This window comes from Chroicocephalus ridibundus, chromosome 6 (genome assembly GCF_963924245.1).
Source record: "Chroicocephalus ridibundus chromosome 6, bChrRid1.1, whole genome shotgun sequence".
In the NCBI taxonomy this organism is placed as follows: Eukaryota; Metazoa; Chordata; class Aves; order Charadriiformes; family Laridae; genus Chroicocephalus; species Chroicocephalus ridibundus.
In genome coordinates this window covers 24,798,163-24,822,662 of record NC_086289.1, presented here as the reverse complement: position 1 = coordinate 24,822,662, position 24,500 = coordinate 24,798,163, and the positions used below count along the sequence as shown (strand labels likewise).

The following is a 24,500-nucleotide window of genomic DNA, read 5'->3' as shown; positions in this document are numbered from 1 at the left end:
ACGGAACACAGCTTGCAAACCAGAGATAAATCTTCCTGATCATAAGCTAGCCACCTGCCTTATAAAGGAAGCTGCTGTGACCTACAGGCTGCGAGACTTAAGTATCAACATACCCTTCTCAGCTATGAGAGATTGTAAGTATGTTCCAGGCACTCTCCTGAACTCCGTAAACCCCCATTCTTAACCATAAGCACTGTAACTACATGTATTTAATATATTCCACAGCAAAAGCAGTCACAGCTAGTTATGTTTGACCTCAAGGGATGTTATGTTCACACACCAAATATCTCTCATATTTCCATTATCTCTTAATTTTACCCTGGAAAAACATGAGAGTTTTTCCATTATTCCACGTTTCTGGACTTAAAATTGGTATCGGCCAAGATTTATCAGTCAAAGGGAAAGCAAAATCAGATGCATTTTCCTGTCTCCATTTAAAATTAAGCCTTTATTTCAGTCATTTTAAGCAGAAACCTCTCACAGCAGTTGGGATAAGCAGGCTGTTACACCATTATACTGTTACATTCAGTTGCAGAGATACGTCTCACTTCATACAAATATAAGCAAAAGGTGTGTTTGTGGTGGTTTTTCACCCCTTGGGCAAAAGCACCAAGGAGCAGTTCTTAAATGTCTCAGTGTGCCAAGTACATCATTCTGCACTCTTTGCATGAGGAGGCCAACTAGTAATGCAGTAAATCTTGTCTGTGGAACACAGGGAGAAGTAAACCGTTGTGTCATGACAAGTCTTACCTGACAGAAAAGCACATTCAACTTGCTTGAGGAATCCCAACTGTTCGGTGAAAACCATCTATACTCAATGTGGTCGTGGGCAGGGGTCCTTAATTGCACAAAGGTATAGAGCACTACTTCTTGGATTAAGTTAAAACTAACTGAGCACTACCCTCATATCTCAAATTCTTAAAATATCTGAGGCACAAGTATATGTGTGTACTTGTTTTATTCATAATTTGTCTTGGGATACCAAATGTATTTCTACTTAAGGTGATTTAACAAAACCGTTGACCTCGTTTCAAAACATCCACTGATCCATTTTTCATTCAATGGCAATATCAAATGTTAAAAGGAACATAAAAACAAACATGCACACAATTGTACAGTTTTCATAAATGTCTATTTCATTATTTGTGGGTAGCGCATTAAACAGTTAAATACATTTAAATAATGTTTAAGTGACTGCACTAATGCAGAATTTTAACTAGATGGGTAACCAATTTAACTAGAAACCAGCTAACAAGTAACTGTCTAAATACTTCAAATACAGCTCTTGTTCTAGGTCATCCTTCTCGGGAAAAAAAAGCCTGCTGGTCACATTGGAAATACATTTTAAGGCCAAATTCTTCTGATATCCCTTCTCTGCAGCAGTTTCTTCACCTTTTTAAGCCTCCAATTCCAGGCCAAGACCAAGTTTATGGCCACCAGCATTGATGCTCTTTCCATCTATCAGGGCAGAGAGTGTAAGCTTCACACCTGTAAGATTTTTAAAGAGCATGTTTACAACATACAATAAAGTAACTTTCATACAACCCAATCTCTGTCATTATGAGTCCCAACTACAGCCCTTTTTATATTTCATTACTTTCCTCTAAAGACTTCTACAGAAGAATCCATTTACCCATTAAATTTATTGAAAGCTAGCCATGTGAATCAAGCTAGGCACTTTTTGTAAATACTGTTTTAGAAATTGGATATATAAAGTCTCTTATTGGTAAGTACACAAGAGCTCTCCTTTTCTAAGTTAAGGTGTGCAAGGAAGAACAAAAATTCTGTATAAAAACACAAGACATTTGTACCAAGGAAGGGATGGAATGAAACTACAATTTTTACTGTTTTTCAAATAAGGAACTAACCAATGGTAATACAGCATTAACAGGCACTTTCATATTTAAAACAGTACAAGTAAAGTTCTGGAGTTTTTTTTTACTAAGTATGAAGAGCAGGAAGTGTGTTCTTTTGACAATTAATCATTATTTCAAGTACTGCAATCATCCAGTATGATATAACTGGAGAAAGCAATGCAAAAAAAGACTGCTTTCCACAGCCTAAAGCTAAGCTATCAAACACCATACAATCCAATCCTACACAAATCAATGAGGAATATGATGCAGAAATACCATTGGATACAATGGAGTTTGTTTGGTTTAGTAAAAAGGTTTGATGTGCAACACAAGCTACTATAAAACATCTACTTTGCCTTCAAGACAAAGTTATTGTGAATAAGGGAAATAGTTACATATAAATGCGTAGATCTCAAAGCTTTTCTTTGTGATGCATAAAAGATATGTATGTGACATGAATTCACATGATAACCCTTACCTGGCCTCAGAGTCTGGGTGTAACCCACTCCAACTAGACTAGAATTGTTCACTTTTGCCTGAAAAAAAAAAAAAAGACAAAAGCAATTGAAATGTTGTAACTGATTAGTTCTTTGTTATCATTCAGAAACTAGAATAACTACGGCAACATCACCATTATTAGTTTAACCAAGTTTTACTTGCTCTTCCAATATCTCCGTGCTTACTGGATTCTCTCTTCCCAGCTACGCCCTTGGCCCCCAACTTACAGCTGAAACAGTAACATATTTAAGAGTAAACAGAACATAATGGCAGGGGGAACTGTTACTGGGATGTAGTTTGTCAGGCGAACCCCAACACTCCCCCCTTTTCAGAAGGCCATAGCAATTTGCCACTACAGACTCCCAAAAACAAGCCACTTCAGAACAATCCTCTGTGTTCATATGACTACAAAAGTAGTAATACCTTGCAGGTCCAGTCAGTCAAGCAGCAAACACCTCATAATATCATCACAAACACAATGTGCAAAATTATTTATCTCACTTTGGAACCATTCTATAGAGGAAGTGATGCAACAATCCAGGTTCAATTCTAACTTTATAACATTCAGAAAACTTTTCTGCATATTACCTTTAACCAGTATCGCCAGAGTTCTTACCATGAGAACACGACAGAGATCCCAAACACTGGTTATAAAAACATCTGTAAACTTACAGAACTAGACATGAAGGGTGATTTTAAATTTTTTTTTATAAATACATTAAGTCCTCTAGAGCAGCACAACATTTGACAGTCAGATTCTAAAAGAGACTTTGCTGTATGCAACGTTACAGAATTTAAATACTGCTGGTTTACTTATAACCGCTTGGATTGTAAGAGTAATTCATACAAGACTTCCTGACCTATTACCTTCTTTGGCACTAATAACACACAGATTCTCAGAAATGGAAACCACACTGTGCTTAGCATAACCCTTCTGGTTAGAGTCATACTTACGGAGATAGAAGCAGTGGAATCCAACTTGTACTTAGCCGCAATGCCAAAGCGAGTGCTGTTGCTACCTGCTGTCCAAGCCAGGTTTACAGCAGTTTCAAGATTGTCACTCACTTTCTGGTAAATTGACCCACCAAATTCTGAACCATCATTGCTGCACAATTTAAGAAAAAGAAGTTAGTTTCCTATATTTAAATAATCACAACATTTTTTTTGTTTTTAACTACTTTAAATTTTTGTTCAAATGAGAATTCCAAAAGTTTGAGTTGTTCCACATTTTTTGTCAGAAGTGGAGATGAACAAAGGCTTCAGGGCAAACTTAAACTGCAGTAAGTGATGGAGGAAAAAAAATAATATTTCAGAGTGCTATAGCTAATTCTCACACTAATGTTACACTAACTACTTGAATGCAATTCCAGATCACATCCTTACAAAACTAGAAGATAAATCTTAATATCTAGGGAATGGGCATTTGGAATTCTATGACTATTGAATACATATGATATTCCTAAAGAATTAGATGACCTTTTTAAAAATCTGTCACAGTGTTCGACTTTAGTAAACTGAAAAGGAATTCTTACAATCCAGGCTATAAAGTCTTTTGCAGCTTCCTCCCATACCCCTCAGTTTCCATAAACCCATTCTCCCCCTCCAAAAAGGACAAACTTCTACCTCAAAAATGAAGTTAGTTATTTACTAATGAAACACACTAGAACAATGCCAATTTTTATTAACTTAAATTGAAAACACTTTTCTGCAGTAGGTTTTGATCAGCATGCTCTGAAGAACATTTAAGATCTAAAGGCAGAAATTCTGAATAAAGTTCATAAGCAGGATCTTACACTTGTTTAGTTACACTCTAAGTGCACTCTTCATCTGAGACAGTCAAGAAGATGAACCTACCCAAAAAGTCCAAAAGCAAAGCTCTAGTCTTACTCCAGAAACTACTACTGGCCTACTTAACCAGTGCTGCGCTAATTACTACCTCTAACACATCTACTACCCTTAAATTATAGTCAGATGCAATTTAATGTAATGGGAAAAAGCATTATGATCAGCTCCGTATAACTGAACTATTGCACTTCCAATTGGGATGTACTTCAGTATTTTAAGTTGTAGTATATATTATGCTGTAAGTGCTAACGAGGCACAGGTATTTACTGTTTTGAAAAAGATAGATACAAAGTAACGTTTACCATTTATCTACAGTTTCTTATTGAAAAATGCACTCCACTTAATGGCCTTGCAAGTACTTCTTGGTATTTCAAGCATTTGTATTCAGACTAGAGAGAGAGGTAGAGAAAACCTGCTTCTGTAAATCTGGATCATTTTCAGTACTTACACATTAGTGTGCAGTTGGAAGTCTCCAGTCTTGTAACCCACAGAGAAGTTATTTCTTGTCAATTTTGATTTGGCACTATCAAAAGTCATCTGATAACCAGCAAGCCAGCCTTCATAACCAAAGACAGCTGAACCATGTATTGCGGGTCCAGCAAAATCAAAGTCAACATCACAGCCTAGATTTAGGCATTCACGTTTATAAGCTGACTTAATTTTACCGCTTTTCTTCCTGAAACAGAAAACAGTCATCTTAAGACAAGGCTTGATCTTCCACAATCAACCATTACATTCAAGCTATATGACTCTACACAATGCATCCAAATACCATGCACATGCATCCCCTAGACTCAGTCAAAGCACAGCTAGCCCATCAAGAAAGCACAGGGCATTTTGTGATGCATGTAGAGGCATTTCCGTGCCTTCTGCAATTTTCCAAGTAATTCTATCCCAGAAAATACGCCAAGTGGGCTGTTGTGAAATGTCCAATGCTAACCCCATAGAATAAGATGTAACGCTAAAAAGCGGAAGCCTTCAGCACTGGGATTTGCTAATTTGGATCAATAGCAAACCATACAAACATCTTTGTCAGTACAACAGACCAGGTGAACATTTACTGACCATGGGCATTGTTACTACCCTAAATATGGTAAAAAGGTTAACAATTCTTACCCTGTATTTGGTGAGAAAGTTGTATCAAATGTCAACTTCAAGCCTTTGGCAATCTAATTGAAGGGGGAGAAGATAAGATAAAGCTATAAATTCAGTTCTGCTAGTTAGGTAAAACAAATAAATACTCTTCTTATCTGAGAGCATTTACATCTTAATTTATTACCTGATCTTCAATTGCAATTTCTGTTCCCAGAGTGTTATCTGTGTTCCATTTTTCTGTGAAAGTCAGCCCGTACTCAGCCCACTTGTATTTGGTCTCCAAGCTCCCATTCACTTTTCCAGTGTCTGTGTTCGATGAACCAGATGTTGTGAATTCCTAAAAAGGACAGTGTCCATGTTATACTGAAGATACACGTGATCCTGAAAGCATTACACAGTGCTAAAAGAGAAAAGACTTCTCTTCAGCAAACACTAAGATCTTGTTATTCTATGCATCAAGTTTAACAACATTAGACAATTTGTAGGGAGAGAAGGAGAAACAACACACTCCAGAACTGGACAATTCGTGACCACATGGAGGCATCCCCCAAGCCCCATCTCAACTGCAGTGTTTCTGCCACTATTACAAAATCTACAGGTTCGCAACACAAGTCAGAAGCAAGACAGTAGTTACCATAAGTATCCTCCTTAAAAGCAGAAACAAGTTCTTGAAAAATCTGATACTCCTAATGAGCAAATTAAAAATTAAACAAAGAGCCAAGGCCACTATAAGGAACATAATGCAACTCCAGTAAAATTCCTTACAGATCACATGTATTTTCATTATTCCAGTCAACCACCTCCAAAAATAAATTATGTACAGCTGTAAAGTGTCATAGAATGTCATCATTTTTCATATTGGGGGGTGGGGTGGGTGGTGGTTTGTTTTTTTGTTTTGGGTTTTTTGTTGTTTAAGAGAGTTCTTGGTCTAACTTGTGTGCCTATGGCTTGAGTGAAAGGCCGGTGCACTTTTTTTTTTACTGACATCTATAAAATTCCTATTCCCCGACACTTTGGTTTAATAATACACAGGAATAACATTCATGTTTGAATTGTGAGCTAAGGCAACAGCCTGATTTTATGCTTCTGGTAGAGTCTTACCTGGAATGCTTGAAAATATTTACAAGTTAGCAATATCACTCATATCTCCTTATTAAATTAAGTAGTCCCTGATGTCTCTCACTATTTGGATTCTCACAAAGAACAGAATAATTTCTGTGTACCACTATTCAGAAACTAAAGGCAATACCTAGTAGAAGTCTGGTTTGCAAATAAATGTTAAGGAGCTTTTTCCACTGAAACACTATAGCCCTTATGGTTTAAAAATCAAATTTTAAAAACATATAAATCAAAGTTTTGATCTCTGACTTCCTCCACCCACAGTATCATTTTCACATCAACTCCTCACACTCACTTCCCCCAGAAGGAAACATGGATTTGAAATCACAAGTCCTTAAGCATTTGTGTTCTCGCAGCCCAAGACCTACTGCACATCGCAAGAGCGCAAAAGGCTGTTCTTTAATGGTGGCTGATCAAATTTAACTATGGCCAAGACATTTACTTGAATGATGTTAGCAAACCACTAAGCCATCCACACAGTTGTGCAATTCTAGTAAGGTCTATTTCTTGGCAAGTGACAGGGACTACACAACTTCAAGTTCAAATACTGTCATCTTTAACTTCATGCTTTGTGCTATTTCTGCTGCATGGTGTATATGTGGCAGCAACCATTGTGGTAACAGCTTCATGAGCAGCAAATTATTGCATTATCTCTTATCTCTGCTTTAAAACATCTGCAGTACATACATGCCAGCACTTTCTCCTCCTGGGAAGGTTGGCTTTATAACTGATACGGGATTCACATGACAGCTTGGATTGTTCAGAGAGTTTTACCAGTATTACTGTTAGTCCTCAAAAGAAATAAGCTAAAATAAGAACAACTACATCTGTAATAGGGCTCCTGCAAACTGTGTTTCATTGGGATACAAACTTCTAGAAAAAAAAACACAGCCCATAGAGTTATTATAAGGTTAGTTACCCATGTACTTTGTTTCTAACAGCCAGTTACACTGTTAAAGCTCCCAGTTATGAAAAAAAAAGTCTATCTTTATCTAGCAAAGTCTTCTCTAGAAATAGATAAAAGTTCCAGGAGGCACTGCTTGTGTGACCAAGACATCTTGCATGGAACATTATTGCAATACTTTAATACCTTTAAAGAGGTGCCAAAGATTCAACACGCTAGTTCACTGCCAACTACTTCACACAAGCATTAAGATGCCAGAAATTTCCACCAAATAAAAACAGTATCACAAAGGACTTTAGAAATAAATGCTGTGTACTATGGTTGATATATTAAAATACTTCAAAAGCACGTCAGCTATTTGTTCACCTTCAGACATAAGACTAGGCACAACTAAAAAGCCTCTTCATTTTACAGAGACTACTAAACAGTGCGATACCCCTTTTACAGTCAGAATAAAGTCAGATCTTCTGAAATTATTTTAGACCAGAAGTTTATCACTCATATAACCTATAAACTACTTAACAGCATCTGGAAGGTGTCCTTTCTAAGTAAATATCACAACATATACACAAAAAATATAATGAATAAAATATATTTAGACTCACCACTCCACTTGCAGATTTTGTTTTCACATCCAGTTTCACCAACCCAAAACCTTAACAAACAGAAGTCAAAGTTACACCAGTAGGCTTTAACTAAGACCACACACATTTTCCAAGAAGCTGGTTTTCCAGTCAGCCTCAGCCGTGTGCCACATATATACATATATAAAAACGACCATTGACTGACTTCAGTAACACTCAAATTTTAGATGCCACAGCAGGTAGAGGGAGGCCACTCTAGAACAAGCCAGGAGTTCTGTTCTATCATCACCATATAGAAAGCGGGGAGTAACCTCTCAGTTGTACACCGTACATTTAACTACCAAACAATGACTTCCAAGAGTGAACTTAGCGACAGACAAAAAACATTCTTTTCTGCTCCCAGGGTGGCATCGGCTTTGTAGTCAATGCCATTTGAAGAGCTACCCCAATGCATGAAATTCATCTCTCATCACCAAGAAGAAATATATCAAAGTAAAAAACTGTAAAAGTGGGAAATACATAGCCATTGGAACTGTAATATAAGTAGATTTTATGGAAGTGTCAATCTACATTGTTACCCTGACAGCTGAGCGACACTCTTAGTGAAAAAGCCCCCACATGCATTCCCAAAGATCAGAAAGAAACAGCACTGTAACAAAGCAGAATTTAACTATGCAACTGTCTGGTATTTAGGCATTATAAAGGGTTGAAGAATTCCTTATCCCACTAGCTATTCCTCTTTCTATTACAAAATAATGTTACAGTGGTATATATCCCTTTCTGTATCAACAAATGTCGTGGTGCTGACAGACTGGCAAACAAAGTGTACTCCTAAGTTAAATTACACTTGATGCTTACATCCTTGAATACTTGCACACCTCTGACATTTATGTGGCTAAAGCAGTAAGATTTAACAGACTTCACATCAAAACAGCCCACAGAAAGCCTCCTGTGATCTGTTAGTTGATGGTAATGATATAAACACAACACACCTTCCCCCTCCCCAGAAACACAGGCCATTTGAGCATTTAATTTTACATAGAGGCTTAAAAAGGCAATTCATTGCTGCACCCAAACACCATGATTTATAAAAGGTACTATTCTTACCATATCCTTTATTGAAGATATCTCTGGCAGATTTGCCAAGGTCTACATATGATGGAGGAATCGCCATTGGAGCTGAAAAGCAACAGGCTAATTAATAGTGAGCCTTTTATCACTGCACACACACAAAAAACTGTTAACACAACTCTAAAGATACTCTTTAAGGCAGATGCATATATGAAGGCAGTTAACAGACAGATGGCTCAAACAATTACAGTATTGCGTGAAACACCTACAGATTTTCAGTAATGGTCATGGTGAACACAATGTTTTCTTGGCTTAGTTAATCTGCTTGTCAAGAAGAGACATCACAAGACCACCCAGTTCTTAATTTTTCAAGTATATTTCTCCATAGATCTTTAATTACCAGAAATCAACTAACAGCTCACATTTCCAGAGTTGACAGTTACCACCAAAAACCAGGAAAACTGGAAATTGGAAAAACTATAATGCAGAGTTATTTCCTGAAGCTCCACAAAGTAAAATTTGACAGATGCTTAAGAAAATTACCTGAGAGGACTTACAAGGTTTTATTTTCAAAATGTAAAGACAGTGCATATCTGTCTTGCAACATCATTTGTCCCACATTTTAAATAGTAGACATACAATTTAAAAAGGAACGTCTAATGCCATTAACTAGCAATCAATCTGATGAAGTTCCCCCCACCTCCCCAACTTACAAGAGTTTAAATTTGTGGGGGTGCCTTGTTAATCTAAAACAAACAAGTAGCAGGATTGCTGGGTCACTGAGAAAAGCTCTCTTTAAAAGTCCCTTTCTCAGATGGGGAGCCTCTGGCAATCTCACCGTTAAAGAACCTGTCGTTCAAGACTAGGTATGACCCAGCCTCCCTGGCCCGATAGACAGATATCAGCCTACAGTCTCACACAAGCCTGAATGGTTCTCCTCCCTCTGAAGATAACTCTATCTGTAACTGCCCTCAGTGACTGTTTTCCCATGATTTCAATAGCAAAAGGCCACTGTTACAGAGGTGCCGTATTTTAAAGTTTTAAAATACAGAAAACAGAGCATATTTCAAAGAGTTAATAACACCCCCATGCTGTGAAAGGGGGGAAAAAAAGGCGGGGGGGGGGAGGGGCGCGGGGCACAAAGACACAATGAAATTAACTAGTTAAATTGCCATAAAAAGGCTAAAAACAAGCAAACAAAAATCTTCTATGTTTTCAAATTGATTGGTGACATGTTTTCCACAGAAAGTCACAGATGTCAGACTAACATGACTGTTTACCTTGCTCCTGTGTGGGGCTTTTTTTGTTTTGGTTTTTGGTGTTTGGGGTTTTTTTGTTTTGGTTTTTTTTGTGGTTTTTTTTTTTAAAGTAAATGGACAAACATCTTCAGAACCTCAAAAATAACAAGGGCAGTAATCTCACATGTTAACTTTCAACTGAAAGCAGAAAAGTTTACTTTCATTTTTATATAGTACGTTTAACCAATATTTAGATTTTCATCACCTGGCTATAGAACTGCTTATCTTCTGCAGATCTCTGCAAGATCATGAGTGTATTCAATAATACAGAATCAAGGCAATTCTCTCCCCCCCCCGCCCTTAAAAAAGTTTCTTTCTACCTTTTCATGGCCTTATCTACACAAAGGGAAAACTTTCCTGAACACTTGATTCAGGATAATTTCCTTTAGGGCACCATTGCACTAACAGACCGTTATTTCAGAATACCATCCACATTGCAAAAAAAAAAACCAAACACAAACAACAAAAACTGATTACACCTGCCATATACAGCCTAACTTTATGAACTGCTACTCTTAAAAAAAAAAAAAAACAACCTATTTTAGCAAACAATGGTAAGGCACAAGACTGCTTCTTATCTTTCTACAATTTCTAATGCAGTTTTCCAGAGTACCTTACCCCTCCTCTCTAAGCCATAAGAGGATAAATTCTACCTCCTCTGAGCAAAAACATTTACATTCACAGTTTAAATAAAAATAACAAAAAAACCCACACCCTTATTTAGTAAGGGGTTCTAAACTCTACAACCAGGTTACTATAGCAAGACATCCATCAATTTCTCAAGAATATAAAATAATTCTTGTTTTCCATAGAGTTAAAGTAACTGTCTCTTAACAAAACACAAACAAAAAGTCATGAAAATTATGTACAGCATTTGAAGCTTAAAAAGGCTTAGTGCAAGTTCAAGTCCATAATAAATAAGTCTTGAGAAAGGAAATTTCTATAGCAGAACCGATACTAATCCTGGTGACAAGATATTAAATGATTCCTAGTATTTATTCAATGAAGAGAAGCAGGTGCCGGACCAAATTACAAGAAAGTCTCAGAACACTGTCCTAAATTTCTGCTGTACAGCAATGGCACAATTCATTAGCAGCTTAAAATAATTTAGAGAAGGTTTAGCTATGTATTTTTTTTTTCTAATTAATAGGTCTCAGTTCTAACTAGCGTCTTCAGAAGAATAATTATTTCTAGTTTTAAAGTTTTACACTAGTCTTTAGCACAGACATGCCTTTACAGTGTAAATAAACAGGCTTTTAGCTTTTGTTTTAAATGCTTCCAATCTGACTAGACAACCATTACAGGCAAGAGATTTATGCTAAGCATTAATGTTCCAAGAAGTTAACAAACTAGTATCTGTGTCTGAATTTAAAGAATTACTACAGTAAAAGGATGTTGTTGTTTTATCTGCCCTAGTTAAGCTTCCTAGTTCATCATTGCAAGGAAACCAACCAGCATTTGTCAGACATTCCAGCCTACAGATGCAAGTTTTGTGAAAAAAAGTTAGAACGGAGTACAACTGTCACACTGCTGTTCTAATCCTACACTAACAGGGATGGATGAGGACAAAAGGGGAAACCAAGAGTTAACTCTGGGTATACGGAACACCTGATAAGCCAGTGCTATCATCACAATGCTTATTAAATGAAAACAGGGCCAAAAAAAAAAATAAAAATCATTCCTGTGTCCTCCAGTGTTGGCAAGTCATCTAGATTTGCAAATTCTTCTAATCAGAAGTAATTTCCTTCAACTTTATTTTGAAGTGTCTTTCACTTAAAAACTACTAATTAGAAGTGCCTAAAATTTAAGTACCATTTAGCAATGTGAGGCTTGTTGTGAAAGCAACTACCAGGTCATCTTATTCCTCATTTAAAAAACACAGAATCTACTTGAATCAACTGGGAGCTCTACCCTGATCTTTGTTTCATGTCACCCTAAAAAAAAAAAAAAAGCTTAATTAATCTGTTACTCAGGAGCCACAAACAGGCTTTCTTCTTCTGTTAGAAGAAGAAAAAAAAAATTCCCAAGAACAGAAAAAAGTGTTAATGTTATCAGAATTATTACATCACAGATTTTTCTTCGAGGTAATATTTCAAAACTCTCTCACACCCTATAATTAAAGGAATGCCAAGGACTTCTATAAAGATTTCTAACAATTATAAGATCTCAGGATATTGAAGATGAGGCTGGAGGATAGATATAATAATTTAAAAAGTTATATTTTGTAATACAATGGAGGCTATAACAAAAAATAGTTACTCTCTCAATTTAAAAAAAAAAAGCAATTACTACATTGAAACTGTATTCCACTAGTGTAAATAGCAACAAAGAAATTGACATTATTCAAAAAATATTTGTTAAAATACCTCGGACACACCGCTGACCTTTAGACTTACACTAAAAGCTTAAATAAATAAGTAAATAAATAAACCACCTCATTACCCTTGCTTCAGCTCTCTCCCTACTTACATCTCGGGGGCGGACACTCTACTCTAGTAGCCATAGCTAGGCCAACTTAGAGACTCTACAGAGAAGGGAAGGAAAATTAAACATCTGAAAACGAACTGCGCGTTCAGAAACCGAAAGCGGGGGGTCAAGGGGAGCCTGTCCCGAAGGGAAGGACACCGAAAGCGAAAACGTGGATGCGAAGAGCCGGGCCGGGCGGGGAGGCGGCAGCAGCACACCCTTCCCGAGGCAGGGCAGGCCCAGCCGCTCCCGCCCGGCCCGGCCCGCCGCCAGGGCGAGCGGCGCCCGCTGCCGCCGCAAGGTGAACTCCTCCGCGCGGCCATCTTGGGCATCCCGGCCTGACCCTCCCGCCGCCCTTTATGTAACCGCCGCCCGGCCCAGCCCGCCCCGGCTCCGCACGCCGACGAGGGCGCGGCCCCTGCGGAGGCCACGGGGGGAGGCCTGGGGGGAAAGGGGGGAACGCGTGCGGAGAACCCCGGACCGGACCGGCCGCCCCCGCCCCACCGTTAACCGGGGCCGCTCGGGAAGGCGCCCTCTGGCCCCGCCGCCCCCGACCCCACGCGGCCGCCAGCCCCGCTCGCCACCCCGCCGCCCGCTCGCCCAGGGGCCGAGTCCCGCTCGCCTCCCCCTGCTCCCGCGAGGCCGGTGGAGGCCCGGGTCGGCACCTGGCTAGCGCGGGAGGGCGGCAGGGCCGGGCGGAGCGGGGCCGGGGGTGCGGGCGGGTCTCGCCGTGAGGAGGCCGCGCTGCTGCAGCCGCTGGCACTGGAGGGCGAAGTGAAGGAGACACCGATCCGCCCGCCCGCCGCCGCCGCGCAGGACCCCAACGAGTCGGGGCCGCCCCGTCCGAAGCCTCCCGCGCCCGCCCCACCGCGCCGCCGCCCGGCCGGCGGGAGACGCCGCCGCCCAGGAGCCACGAGCCGCAGGGAGGCGAGAGACGCCGCGCTCCAGGGCGAGGAGCCGGTGGGGCGGCGCGGCGGGCCGGCAGGCGCTCCGCTGGGCAGCCCCGGCGGCGGAGAGGGGGCCTACGGGTGGGCGGGGCCAGCGGCGGCGGGCGGCGCCGGGCGGTAACGGCGGTGGCGGGCGGCTGCTAAAGCGCCGGGCGGGCGGTCGGGCTGCGGCGTCTGGCGGGTTCCGTCCCGTCAGGACAGCGGAGCCGGGGAGCGACAGAAAGAGCCGGGGAGCCCAGCGCCCCCCGGCTCCGCAGCGGCCACACCCAAGAAGCGTTTCTGCTTAGTTGGGGTTAAGTGAATAGACGCTGTCCCCCACATGGGGATGGGAGGCCGAAGCGCGGCTGTCGGCAGGGCTCACAGGAGGATCCGTGCCCAGGGACGCTGCCCTCCCCCAAAACAACTGGTCACTCTTTCAGGGCCCACCCACCCCCAGCCTTGGGGCACCGACTGGCAAATCCTTCACCGAGAGACAGCCACGGAGACCAGCTCCACAGCCAGACGAGGTGGCTTCAGTGCTGTTTGCCCCGAGAGCGTGTGTCGGAGGCTGTCCTTGCTCCTCACAGCCCCCCAGGCCCATTCCCCACAATGGCCAGCCCTTGCAGGGCACTGGGGCAGTGGCACTCTGCCCAGCCTCCCTCCACAGGGGTGCTTGCCTTCACTCTCGGACTTCCCACAAGTCTTTGAAAACATTACACCTGACACAGACGCTCCCATTGCTACCCCAAAACCCACAGACACAGCAACATCCAGTAACGTGGCTGTCCTGCAGCCGATCTGACAGCTCGTACTCTTATCTAACGAGGTTTGACCCCTCTTTCAGACAAGCACCAGCCTCTCCCATTGCCTAAGCTCCAGCCACCACCCACCAGAAGACCCTACACACCCCACAACAGAAGGCAGCGTATTTCACATCAAAAGAAGCAATAACCCTCAGAAAGCTTTCTTAGATAGTGCTGTCCTGATCATGAATAAGACCTCTTGGAGAAAACAGCCAGACGACTGTTCTGCAGCAGTGGCTGCACCGCTCTGCAGCGGGAATCACTGACTCACCAGTGCAGACCAGCGCTAGGCCAAGCAACTGCAGCACAGGCATTTCTGGAATTCACAGTTCTCCCCTGCTTACCTCGGGGAATTTTGATTGTGTCACAATCAAGAAAGTAAAGTGATTTACAAATAAAAATTATATTTGCATAGTATGAAAAAATATATATATTATCGTCCAACAGTACCAATTTACCAGAACATGTGGTCCAATAGTAATTTTCCAGGTTATTAGAAAGAGAGCAAGAGAGATTAGCAGCAAGGCCCAACATAATGCCAGTCAGCACCTGCTAGTTATATCAAAAGATAAGCAACTGATTATTTTGTTTTTTGATATAAGTCCAATACTTTCACATCAGAAGACCCAACAGGTTAGTACATTTCATTTTTATATTTTTAAATAAGACATCTTGGCATTCCACAGAGGGATACGTATTGATGAATCAAGGAGGAAAAACCACATGCTGAGAGAATAAATAGCAGTAGGAAAAAAAAAAAACACCTAGCATATCTTCTTGTGCATGGGAACATACATTAGGAATAAATAGAGGTCTGATTAAGTAAAAATAGGTTGTGGCATAAGCTGTTCATTATTTAAAGACATGCATTTATTATTCATACCTATAGCATAAATCCATTCTGAATGAGAGTTCAGTTACTTACATGAGATACCAGCTTTTTTTTTTTAAAAAAGATTAATATTTTAGTCATGGTTCGGCTTTATTTTTAGCAATCCAGGAAAGTAATCACTGCCCCACCCTGAGCAAGGAAAGCAATGAATCACTTGCTTTGTGAGACAAAGCAGAAGCATAATCAGAGACAGACAGCAGCGCACAAACTCCTCTGCATTAACGTTCCAGGCTTCTGTAGCAACAGCGTCCGCCTGCAGTGTTTTTTGCTCTCGCTCTCCCCATTCCTCACTCATGTGGCCATGCCTTATGTCTCACAGCATATCTGCTAAAGCTCTGTGCGCCGGGAAAGGCACGCCTTCAGGCCTGCAGCAGCAAGCCAGCTAAATTATTCTGGACCTTTCTTCATAGCACTCTCCTCATACCATTCAGAGCACACACCTCCCGTGCAGGTGCGCTCACTCTAAAGGGGCTGGTTTTCCATTGAAACTAAGCAGCTCTCGGGTTTTGTGCCACTTGTAGTTTAACTATTACCCATTCTTATGAACACAGCCGTGCACATGCATAACTAGCATCACTGAGTCATATGTTTTACTCGTGCCACTTGGAAAAAAAAAACCCCACACATCACTACATAAGTTTACTACAAGAACATGCCATTTGAACACAAGGTCTGTTTATCTCTTCGTATATTATAATCACAATTGCTTAAGTAATGTATGTGGCCAACAAAAAGAGAGCAAGTGGCTACAGTGCATATCAGTGTCCATCAAACAGCTTAGATGAGTTTACGGTCACTTCTAACGTGAGCCTGAAGTCATTGTTTGCTCCCTCCTCCATATGCAGGCCTTCAAGTTAAGATTCAGTGGAGGAAAAAAAACCTTAGTGGAAGTCTAGCAATAAAAACTAAGTAAATTAGGACTCCTCATTCTGAAACAAGTTGACCTAAGGGATAGGGCAGAGACTATGAAAGTATAACTGTCGGGGAAAGGCTGGAAAATAGTTGAAGCCAGCAGGAAACAAGTTCAGAACAAGCAAAGCAATAGGGTTTTTTTCCACCAAAGGAGTGCCATTCAGTGGAATTGCCTGTCGCAAGGAGCTAAATGTTTATGTGGGCTCCAGGGGAAACTAGACAGGTTTGCGGAAGAGAAATCCAGTGAGGATTACTAATTACTAATCCATTCAACCATTACACATGGCTGTATGGCCTCTTTGGAGTCAGAAAATCCCCGAGCTGCAAATGGAGGTATCCTGTTCTTACACTCTTTTTTTTAGGCACATGTTGCCTAAATCATTGCTTAATTTATCATCTCAGAGGCAGGAATATCAGGCTAGCTACACCTTTTGTTCAGTACCATACAACTGCACTTATGCAAGCCCTAAGAGAGCAACCAGAAAAGGCCCATACTGCTGGGATCCTTCAGACTGACAGACTTAATGCCTTTTAAATTTTTTTTCCTCAAGTAGTTTTAAGTAGCCTTCTCTCAATTTAGCTTAAACAATCAGGAGGAAGTTTAACTTAAAACAGACTCTAAGATACACTTAAAACAGGTCCACACAGAAAGCAACACATTTAAATCATCTGATATAGATACATATGCAGATAATCCTTAAGCTCAGAGGAGCACCAAAGAATATTAGCCTACAATTTTAGAGCCGAGAAGGTAAACAGAAAGCAAATTTGAGAAAGCCAACAAGGGAACCAACTTGTCTGCAGGCCCTACTAAGCTAATGGAGACACAGAGCCCCTTACAGCTACATAGATAATGAAGCTGATTGTCCATAGCTCTACAGCCAAAGCAAACTAAGAATCCAATCCTTGTTATGGCCTGTGGAGACCCTGCGCACTCTTCTGGTACACGTTCAATGCTAAAGCACCCTATTCCCAAATAAACAGTAAGAGGGATGTAGAAAAGATTCTGCTAAAGAGCAAGGAGAAACTGAAATGAAAACCAACCTATGCAGAATAGCCTGTACTTACTCCTTCTTTTAGATTTATCTTTGGTCAATTGTAAATTCTTTTTCTTCATTTTTCTTTCTGTTGCAGTTTCTACTGTCTCAGGAATGGGGTGGTTTTTTTGTCCTCAGTAGCTCACAGAATAAGTAACTTCTTCACAAAGCTAACTACTACCTGATAGATATAGTGATCTCCATCAGTTTTCCTGACACCCTGAAATAAGCAAATTAATAGGCTTCATTCCTTGGAGGAGATACCTCCTGGGAGGGGAGGGGCAATCAAGTAATCAAATGCTGATTTGCAAGCAAAACACAACCGTTCATGCAAAACTCATTAAGAAACTCAACAAGATATGCCCAGTTAATCACTGACATGGAGTAATAGGTTTGAGTGATTGGTGCAACAATTCTCACCTGAAGTAACTATGAGAAGGGCTACTCATTTCTGTTGCATTGTTGACATTTCTGTTCATGGTGCATGCTGTAGCAGTTACTGTGTCAGATGGATGCATGGCACTTAGTTTTAGAGGTTATAAATTTTTAAATTATATCAAGCTTTTCACAAGAAAAAGCAAGAAGTTGAATGAGGATTACATACCTCAGAAAACTCAGTGCATTTTACACTAAAGAAATTACACTGCAGAGCAGCAGACCTCCAAGACTTTATTCACCTAGCTGAAAAAAATTTGGTAGCCTCCATGAAACTGATTGCTTCTTTTGTTGTAAAGCTTGATCTGGTGAGGGACACAGGTGCACAAGGTGCTAAACAATGTTTTTATGGCCTTGTCTGTCACTGAAGCCACTGCAGAGTTAAGCCTAAATTCTGTAAATAACACCACGGAGGGGTGGGGGAATAAAGCAAAGCTGAGCCTTGGCAGAGGGAAGGAGGAACACCCGGGGTGCTGTGCCCAAGCCATTGCAAGTTATGTACTGTGTTCAAAAGTCCTAACAGGGGGCTTGGGGAGGGGGAATGGACAACAGTTTGCCCCCAGACAAGTCCCTTCCTGACAAAAAAGTGTGCTTCCCTGGCATCACAACCTTTTACATTATTTACAGGATGTCCTTGCTATGCTCAGAGTATTCTGGTGGTGGTCATTACTGTAAACTGCTCTGGACACGCAGCTCCAAACCTGAAAGCATCTCTCCAATAACAGCACATGTTGTTGACCATTTGATTTTTGAGGGGCTAAGTTTTCTTCTTCAACGAATAAACAATGTAAAAATCTTAATATTATTTGCTGTCATTCCAACCTGCATTTCAATCAATTTCTCCTTGAAGGAAAGTTTTCCTTAAGGTCACCTCTCTTTCTAGGGTGCCTGTCTGTAGCAGGCTTTCCAAACATAGCGAGCGATGGGAGGCCATTTGTAGTAGTCAAGCTGCAAGGGTTTGAGGCTGCTGAAACCTGAGCTCCTGCCCCAAATGGCCTCGGACTTCGAGGAAGCTGCAGCCGGGGACAGGCTGGCTGAGGTCTGACATGGGTGCACGCCTTGGCTCATGGAGGCCAAATGCCACCAGTCCCTCTGGGTAGGTGGCACGTCAACTCAGTGCAGCGCCATGCTGTGGGATATGGGTCTTTAAACAAGTGGAAAACAGCAGATTTCTGGAAGCAGACATGTCAGGGGTAGGTGGGTAGTGCTGAGCGACGGGAGAAGGCTGAGCTGGTCAGCAGGGCCCGCACTGTGCTGCGGTGGTCACTTCTTGGTTCTGGGTACATGGTTCGGCTGCAGTGGGTGGATGCGATGCCGGTGACCCCAGAGCGAGCTCAGGACCAGCCGTCGCCCATCCTTAAAGAGCGTGGGGTGGCCTCCATTTTGTCCTATAGGCACGTAGGAATAAAGTGGCGGCTGTACACGTCCTCTCTGTTCTTCAGCCCCAGCAGTCAAGACACTGCTGAGCAATGAATTCCCTGGCTGCTGCCTTTCAGGAGCACAGGCAGTGGAGGGCAGGCTTTCCCGGCTGGCTGAGCATGGACAAGTTGTGCTCTAGGACACAAACTGAGCTACAGATGCTGAGATAGAGCCCAGAGTCTCACAAAAGGAGATGGGAGGAAAAAATACGATGGAGGGGGTTTTCTGCTAAAGCAAACTGACATCCTGTGTTACACCGAGTGCTCATCGGTAGCTCCTGCATCACCCAGCAGCACATCCCATGGGGAAACAGGCAGCATAGACAGAGTTGACCTAAAACCCGCTGATGTGTGAACAGCTAGAGTTTCACCAGAGCAACCTGGCACAGCTGGTTATCTGGGAGGAGAGGCTTATCTTGATACGACAAACATGTTATAAAACCTGCGAGAAGTGATTCATCTAGAGATCTATTTTGTCGGCTCTTGTGGTAACAAATATAAAAGTAGTGAATGAGTTACCTTTTCCACCTGCGTGATTTCCTTGGAAAACTGTATAGAGCACACCCTCACGTGGCATGGGCATGTGCAAAGTGAACATACGTGAATTCTCCAGTCCTGCAAGGGTTGGCATTTTCATCTGAATATAAGATATTAGAACACAAAAAAAGACCTGTGGTGTAATGTACTCTCTCTCCATGGCAGATTTTTCCTCTTTCACAGAAATTTGACTACGTATATGTACAATCATGTTCTAGTTAGTTGCCACGTCCTCAGTGCAAGTCTCAGTGCAGCAGAGCTGAGGGTAGTGATTATTATAATTGGGTTTGTCTAATGACTCCCAGTAAAATGTCATATTTTGCTAATACATGTTTTCACTGACTCCTTTTTATTTACTCAGAGTGGAGGTTCTAGTCCAGAAATTTGTGTCAGCCTGAATGTTTTTTCAAAATTTTTGGTTCATGTATTCAGTGCTTTATAAGGGAAAAATGCTGTTTACCTAATTGAAATAGTTCTTATAATGGTTTAATTGAGAAGGCTCTGTGCTTTTCATGTTGAAACAGGTGTTTCGGACTTCACATGGAATGACTGCCCTTTTGCTGTCCAGTAAAACTCACCCGTTTGATCTATAAACTTCAGAAGAATCTCCCTTGGTACGATTTGGCAATTGATTTCTCCAAAGGGCATATTGATGGAGCATGCTTAATCTCTGCACTTAATGTAATTGGTCTAAGCCATCTCCCAGGAGCAACTGTGCATACTTCATCCCACAGCTGAAGAAGCAGGATGAGATTTCTTATACGATTGTAACACTATTGTAAACCTGGCTGTGATTCTGAGCAGAATGGAAAGTCCCTACGGGTACGTAGGACCGGAGCGTGAGAACCCCAAATGCCTCCTATGCAGAGGAACAAAGAATAGAAAAGGGTATAGAAACAAGACAGACAGAGCAAGACAGAAGCACAAGTAAATACTAATGCAAGGGGATAATAAAAATCTGACAGGAACAAGGGCAAAGGTGTCCGTTGACAAGAATGAAGAAATTGGGGGTTTATTGCAGATTTACCTGCAGCAGTTAATTTCATTTTTATTTAAGACTCTTTGCCCTTCTGCAAAAAGGGAGTAATGATATCGACCTCTTTTGTAAAGCCCAGCACAAAGTGAATGTTGAAAAAAGAAAAATTGTCCTGCTTTCCAACCGTTGCATAACTACAACTTTCTTTTTGATGTCACATTGAAATACTCACACACCCGGGTGTAAAACTAGCAGAGCACATAATAGAAAGGTAGGTAAGATACTGCTTAAAAGCCTACACAAACAAAAATCCTCCACATTTAAAGCTGAGAAGATAGGTACTATAAATGTGGCCTGTCACAATCTAAAGAGGCAATATTATTTGTATACAACCAACCACCAGGAAAAATGCGGTATTCTAAATGAAACTAAGGAATTTCTTAGCTGTTCCCTTTTCTTTCTATTTGGAAGGAAGATGTGTCGAGGCATACCTATTTCACATCCTGAGAACACATTCACCACATTCTTAGAATTCAGGCATTGATAAAAATTCTGCTACACTGTGGTTTGGAGAGACATTTGTCTGGCACTGCAGCACGTTTGTTTTAAAATGTATCCCCATTACAACACAAATGCTGAGCAATTTCTAGAAAAACAAGGTGTTAAGATAAATTTTAGGTCATCATCCAAGGCTTCAAGCATCGCAGAGGATGGACATACGGACATGGTGCTTTATGAGAGCCCCAGAGCTCCATCACTCTGAGCTGGGAGTAGAGAGAAACCGTGGTGTTCCTGTGGTGGTAAGCTAACATGGATAATTTGGACACTCATAGGCACATGCCACATGAGGGCTGATCCTTGGATCCTCTCACTGTCCTCCCTCATATTCACTGCAGATTCCATTATAGTAAAACAATAAATAAAGCAAGAGTAACATCTTAAAAAGTTTTTACCAAAATAGAGGATCCTATCTTTTACGCTTCATGCTTTGGTTTAAGTACGCACGTGACTACTTTGGGTTAAATATTCACAAGCATAAAGTGAAAACTGAAATTTACACAGTGGAGGCTCCATGTAGGCTTTGCCCAAGCACACAGAAAAAGCAATTTTATCAAATAAGTGGCTATGATCAGAGCATAAAGCTTAGTACATTATACAATTTAAAAAGCACCAATTTTGCAAATTTGTATTTTCATGGAGGAACAGGAAGAATTACTTTTTACATGGGTGTCTGTATATAAATGTGTTTTCAAAACTAGTCTAGACAGTACACATTGACCTAGGAAAAAATATCAAAAACTATGGTAATAACCACAACGTTATTGCCTAAGTGGCCTGGAAGGCTAAATGGGCATTAACTTTGTTTCAAAAAGTTATCTTGCATTAGCCAGATCACATGGGACATAAAACTACATAGGAGAAGTCAAGTCACTGCTAAATATAACTGGCTTTCAGATACATTGTAATGCGGAGGCTTGAAAAGCCCTTGCTGGGGAAAATGGGTGGCATGTGTTTGCAAGTGGGCTCGCAGGTGCAGCTGGTGGGAAAACTCGATGTCACTCGCTCCATGGCGTCAGTTACAACCGGTACCAAAGATAAGTCTTTAGAACAAAGACTTGCAAGTAATGACCCACAAAAATTCTTATTTCTTAAAAATAACATCACTGGGGACTGGCGACTAAACAGGCCGCTGTCACTTGGTGGGTATTCACAGCAGGACACAGGCCAGCAGATCAATTAACCCAGCAACAGGTTAAGGAAGACATAAACATTAAGAGTCTAGCCTGGACATCTATAGAGAAATACCATGTGGTTCATCGATCATAAGGAGTGATCACAAGGACTGAGTCCTTTCAGAGAGAGAAGTGAGCCTTTGCTCCATTTTTGTCACGTAGAGATGGGTTTTCTAGAAGGACTTTTTCCAACACAGGAGGAAAATCTCCAGGTTTCCACATAACTCACGTGATTCAAGCAGAAAATATAACCTTAAGAAACAAAATATAACACAGAACTGCAATTCAATTCAATATATTTTAATACACATTTAAACTCCACATTTCCAGCTGCATTTTGATTAAAACTTAGGTACACTCCACATATTTTAAGTCAATTAATGTAGTAAAAAAAATTGTCTTTAAACAAGTTGAATATTTTTACTGACATAGCTTCCCCCGTTTTAGAAAATTATTGGAACATGTTTTAAACTATACTGGTTTATAATGGTTGTCTACAAATGCATTATAAAGGTGAATGTCAACAGCTTCATAATGCCTCCTAAGCAGCACTGAGGTTGGAGCATCACAGTCCTGCACTACGGCCGGGGTTCTCCTTCACAGAGGACTAAAAGGAATCCACACACCTTTGTCTGACAGGACTCATGAAATTGAGAAGTAGAAATGTTTTTGATGCTTCAGTTACTAGATATCTGACTTCGTGCATTTCAGAAGTTTACAAAACCAGAAACTTTCTTTTCTCTTGTGTATTTGCACTAAATCTGGCTTCTCGCATGTCTTTTGTTTTCAGTCACATGTGCCAAATTGCTTTAAATTCCCTCACCCCAGGTATCCCTGTGGAAAAGATTAAAGAAATTTGTCTTCTTTTATTTCAACACTTCCATTCTTCTCGAAGGCAGCCTTGGAGATTCAACCAAGCCAGAATAATTATAGTTCTAAGCCAGGCTTGAACTGTGGTGCTTTCTTTATCAGCACGGTCTCTTTATTTCTCCCAGTAATAGGGTTAAAATTTAAAGCTTTTTATGAATGAAATAGAAAGTTACTAATTAGAATATCCCAGATACATGCCTACAGATGGGATATAATCATTCCTTCAGAGATTAAAAAAAAAAAAAAAAAAAAAAAAAAGAAGATTATGGTGTACCAAGGCTGCAAATAATAGCAGTAATAGAGACTTAGCTATGCAGGAAGTCTCATGGCTGGTGTTTGCAATCCTATGTTTCCAGAGTTATTAGATCAGTAGGTACCTAAAAGTCATCCTTCAATATGTTAGGTTCATCCACCAAGATTAGATATTCTTAGGAGAAAGCTGTAATGAGATCAGAAGATAATCATGTAAGATTTATTACACACCGCACTAAAAAAGAAGTTACAGAATGACAAAGATTGCAAGATGTTTGTACATAGAGAGATCTCTTCTGTTTGGCCGGAGGAAATCGGTCCATCAAGCAGCAGCCTGACATGCCTCAGCTTGATGACATCATCATCCAGGGTTATGCCATCACTGAAAATTCACCCAGCAGCAGTAAATGGGAACATCTACACTTCAAAAATGTGAACTCCATCCAACAAGAAGTTCATGGTTTTTTTCAAATTCTTTTAAGCCAGGAAGGGCAGAATAATCTACCCTTTAAAAATCAAACCCTGTGAAATCCAAGCTTTTTGATAGTATCGCAGGTTGGGAAAAAGCAGTTACAAAACCCAAGCCAAAAATCCTAAAATAAAGATGACTCTTGTATTAAAAAGACTGCAATTTCAGTCTGTATACCCACCAACACAGTCCAGGATGACTGATTCTGTGATATGATGGACTTCTGAACTTTATGCCATTATATGGCTGTTAACATTTTTTCAGTACTACAGCATAAGATTAACTGCACTAAGTGCCAAATACAGCAGGGTCAGATTGTGTACAACTTCATCCTAACCTGGGGGATCTCGGCCAAGCTGTGGTCCTTCCCATGAGGGATATGTTCTATCTCCAGGCTTTCATGCTTCCAGCACCATTTTCAATATAGTTAGCAGCTTTCTTCTGACACAGGCTGCAGTTAATGTGGAGCACCCTCCTGGATGCTTTCTGATGCATCTGCCTCCC

At 41.0% G+C, this 24,500-nt stretch overlaps 1 protein-coding gene across 1 annotated transcript; it reads right to left on the bottom strand.

Moving 5' to 3' along the window:
* Nucleotides 1–429: 429 nt before the first annotated feature.
* Nucleotides 430–13,606, bottom strand: VDAC2 (voltage dependent anion channel 2). The gene is made up of 9 exons (XM_063337729.1): nucleotides 13,402–13,606; nucleotides 9,009–9,080; nucleotides 7,923–7,972; nucleotides 5,479–5,631; nucleotides 5,316–5,368; nucleotides 4,648–4,875; nucleotides 3,309–3,459; nucleotides 2,335–2,392; nucleotides 430–1,488 (listed from the first exon to the last, which is right to left on the bottom strand). Exons 2-9 carry the CDS (start codon nucleotides 9,073–9,075, stop codon nucleotides 1,397–1,399), a joined length of 852 nt encoding a protein of 283 aa, XP_063193799.1. The 5' UTR covers nucleotides 9,076–9,080; nucleotides 13,402–13,606; the 3' UTR covers nucleotides 430–1,396.
* Between the last annotated feature and the right edge of the window lie 10,894 nt (nucleotides 13,607–24,500).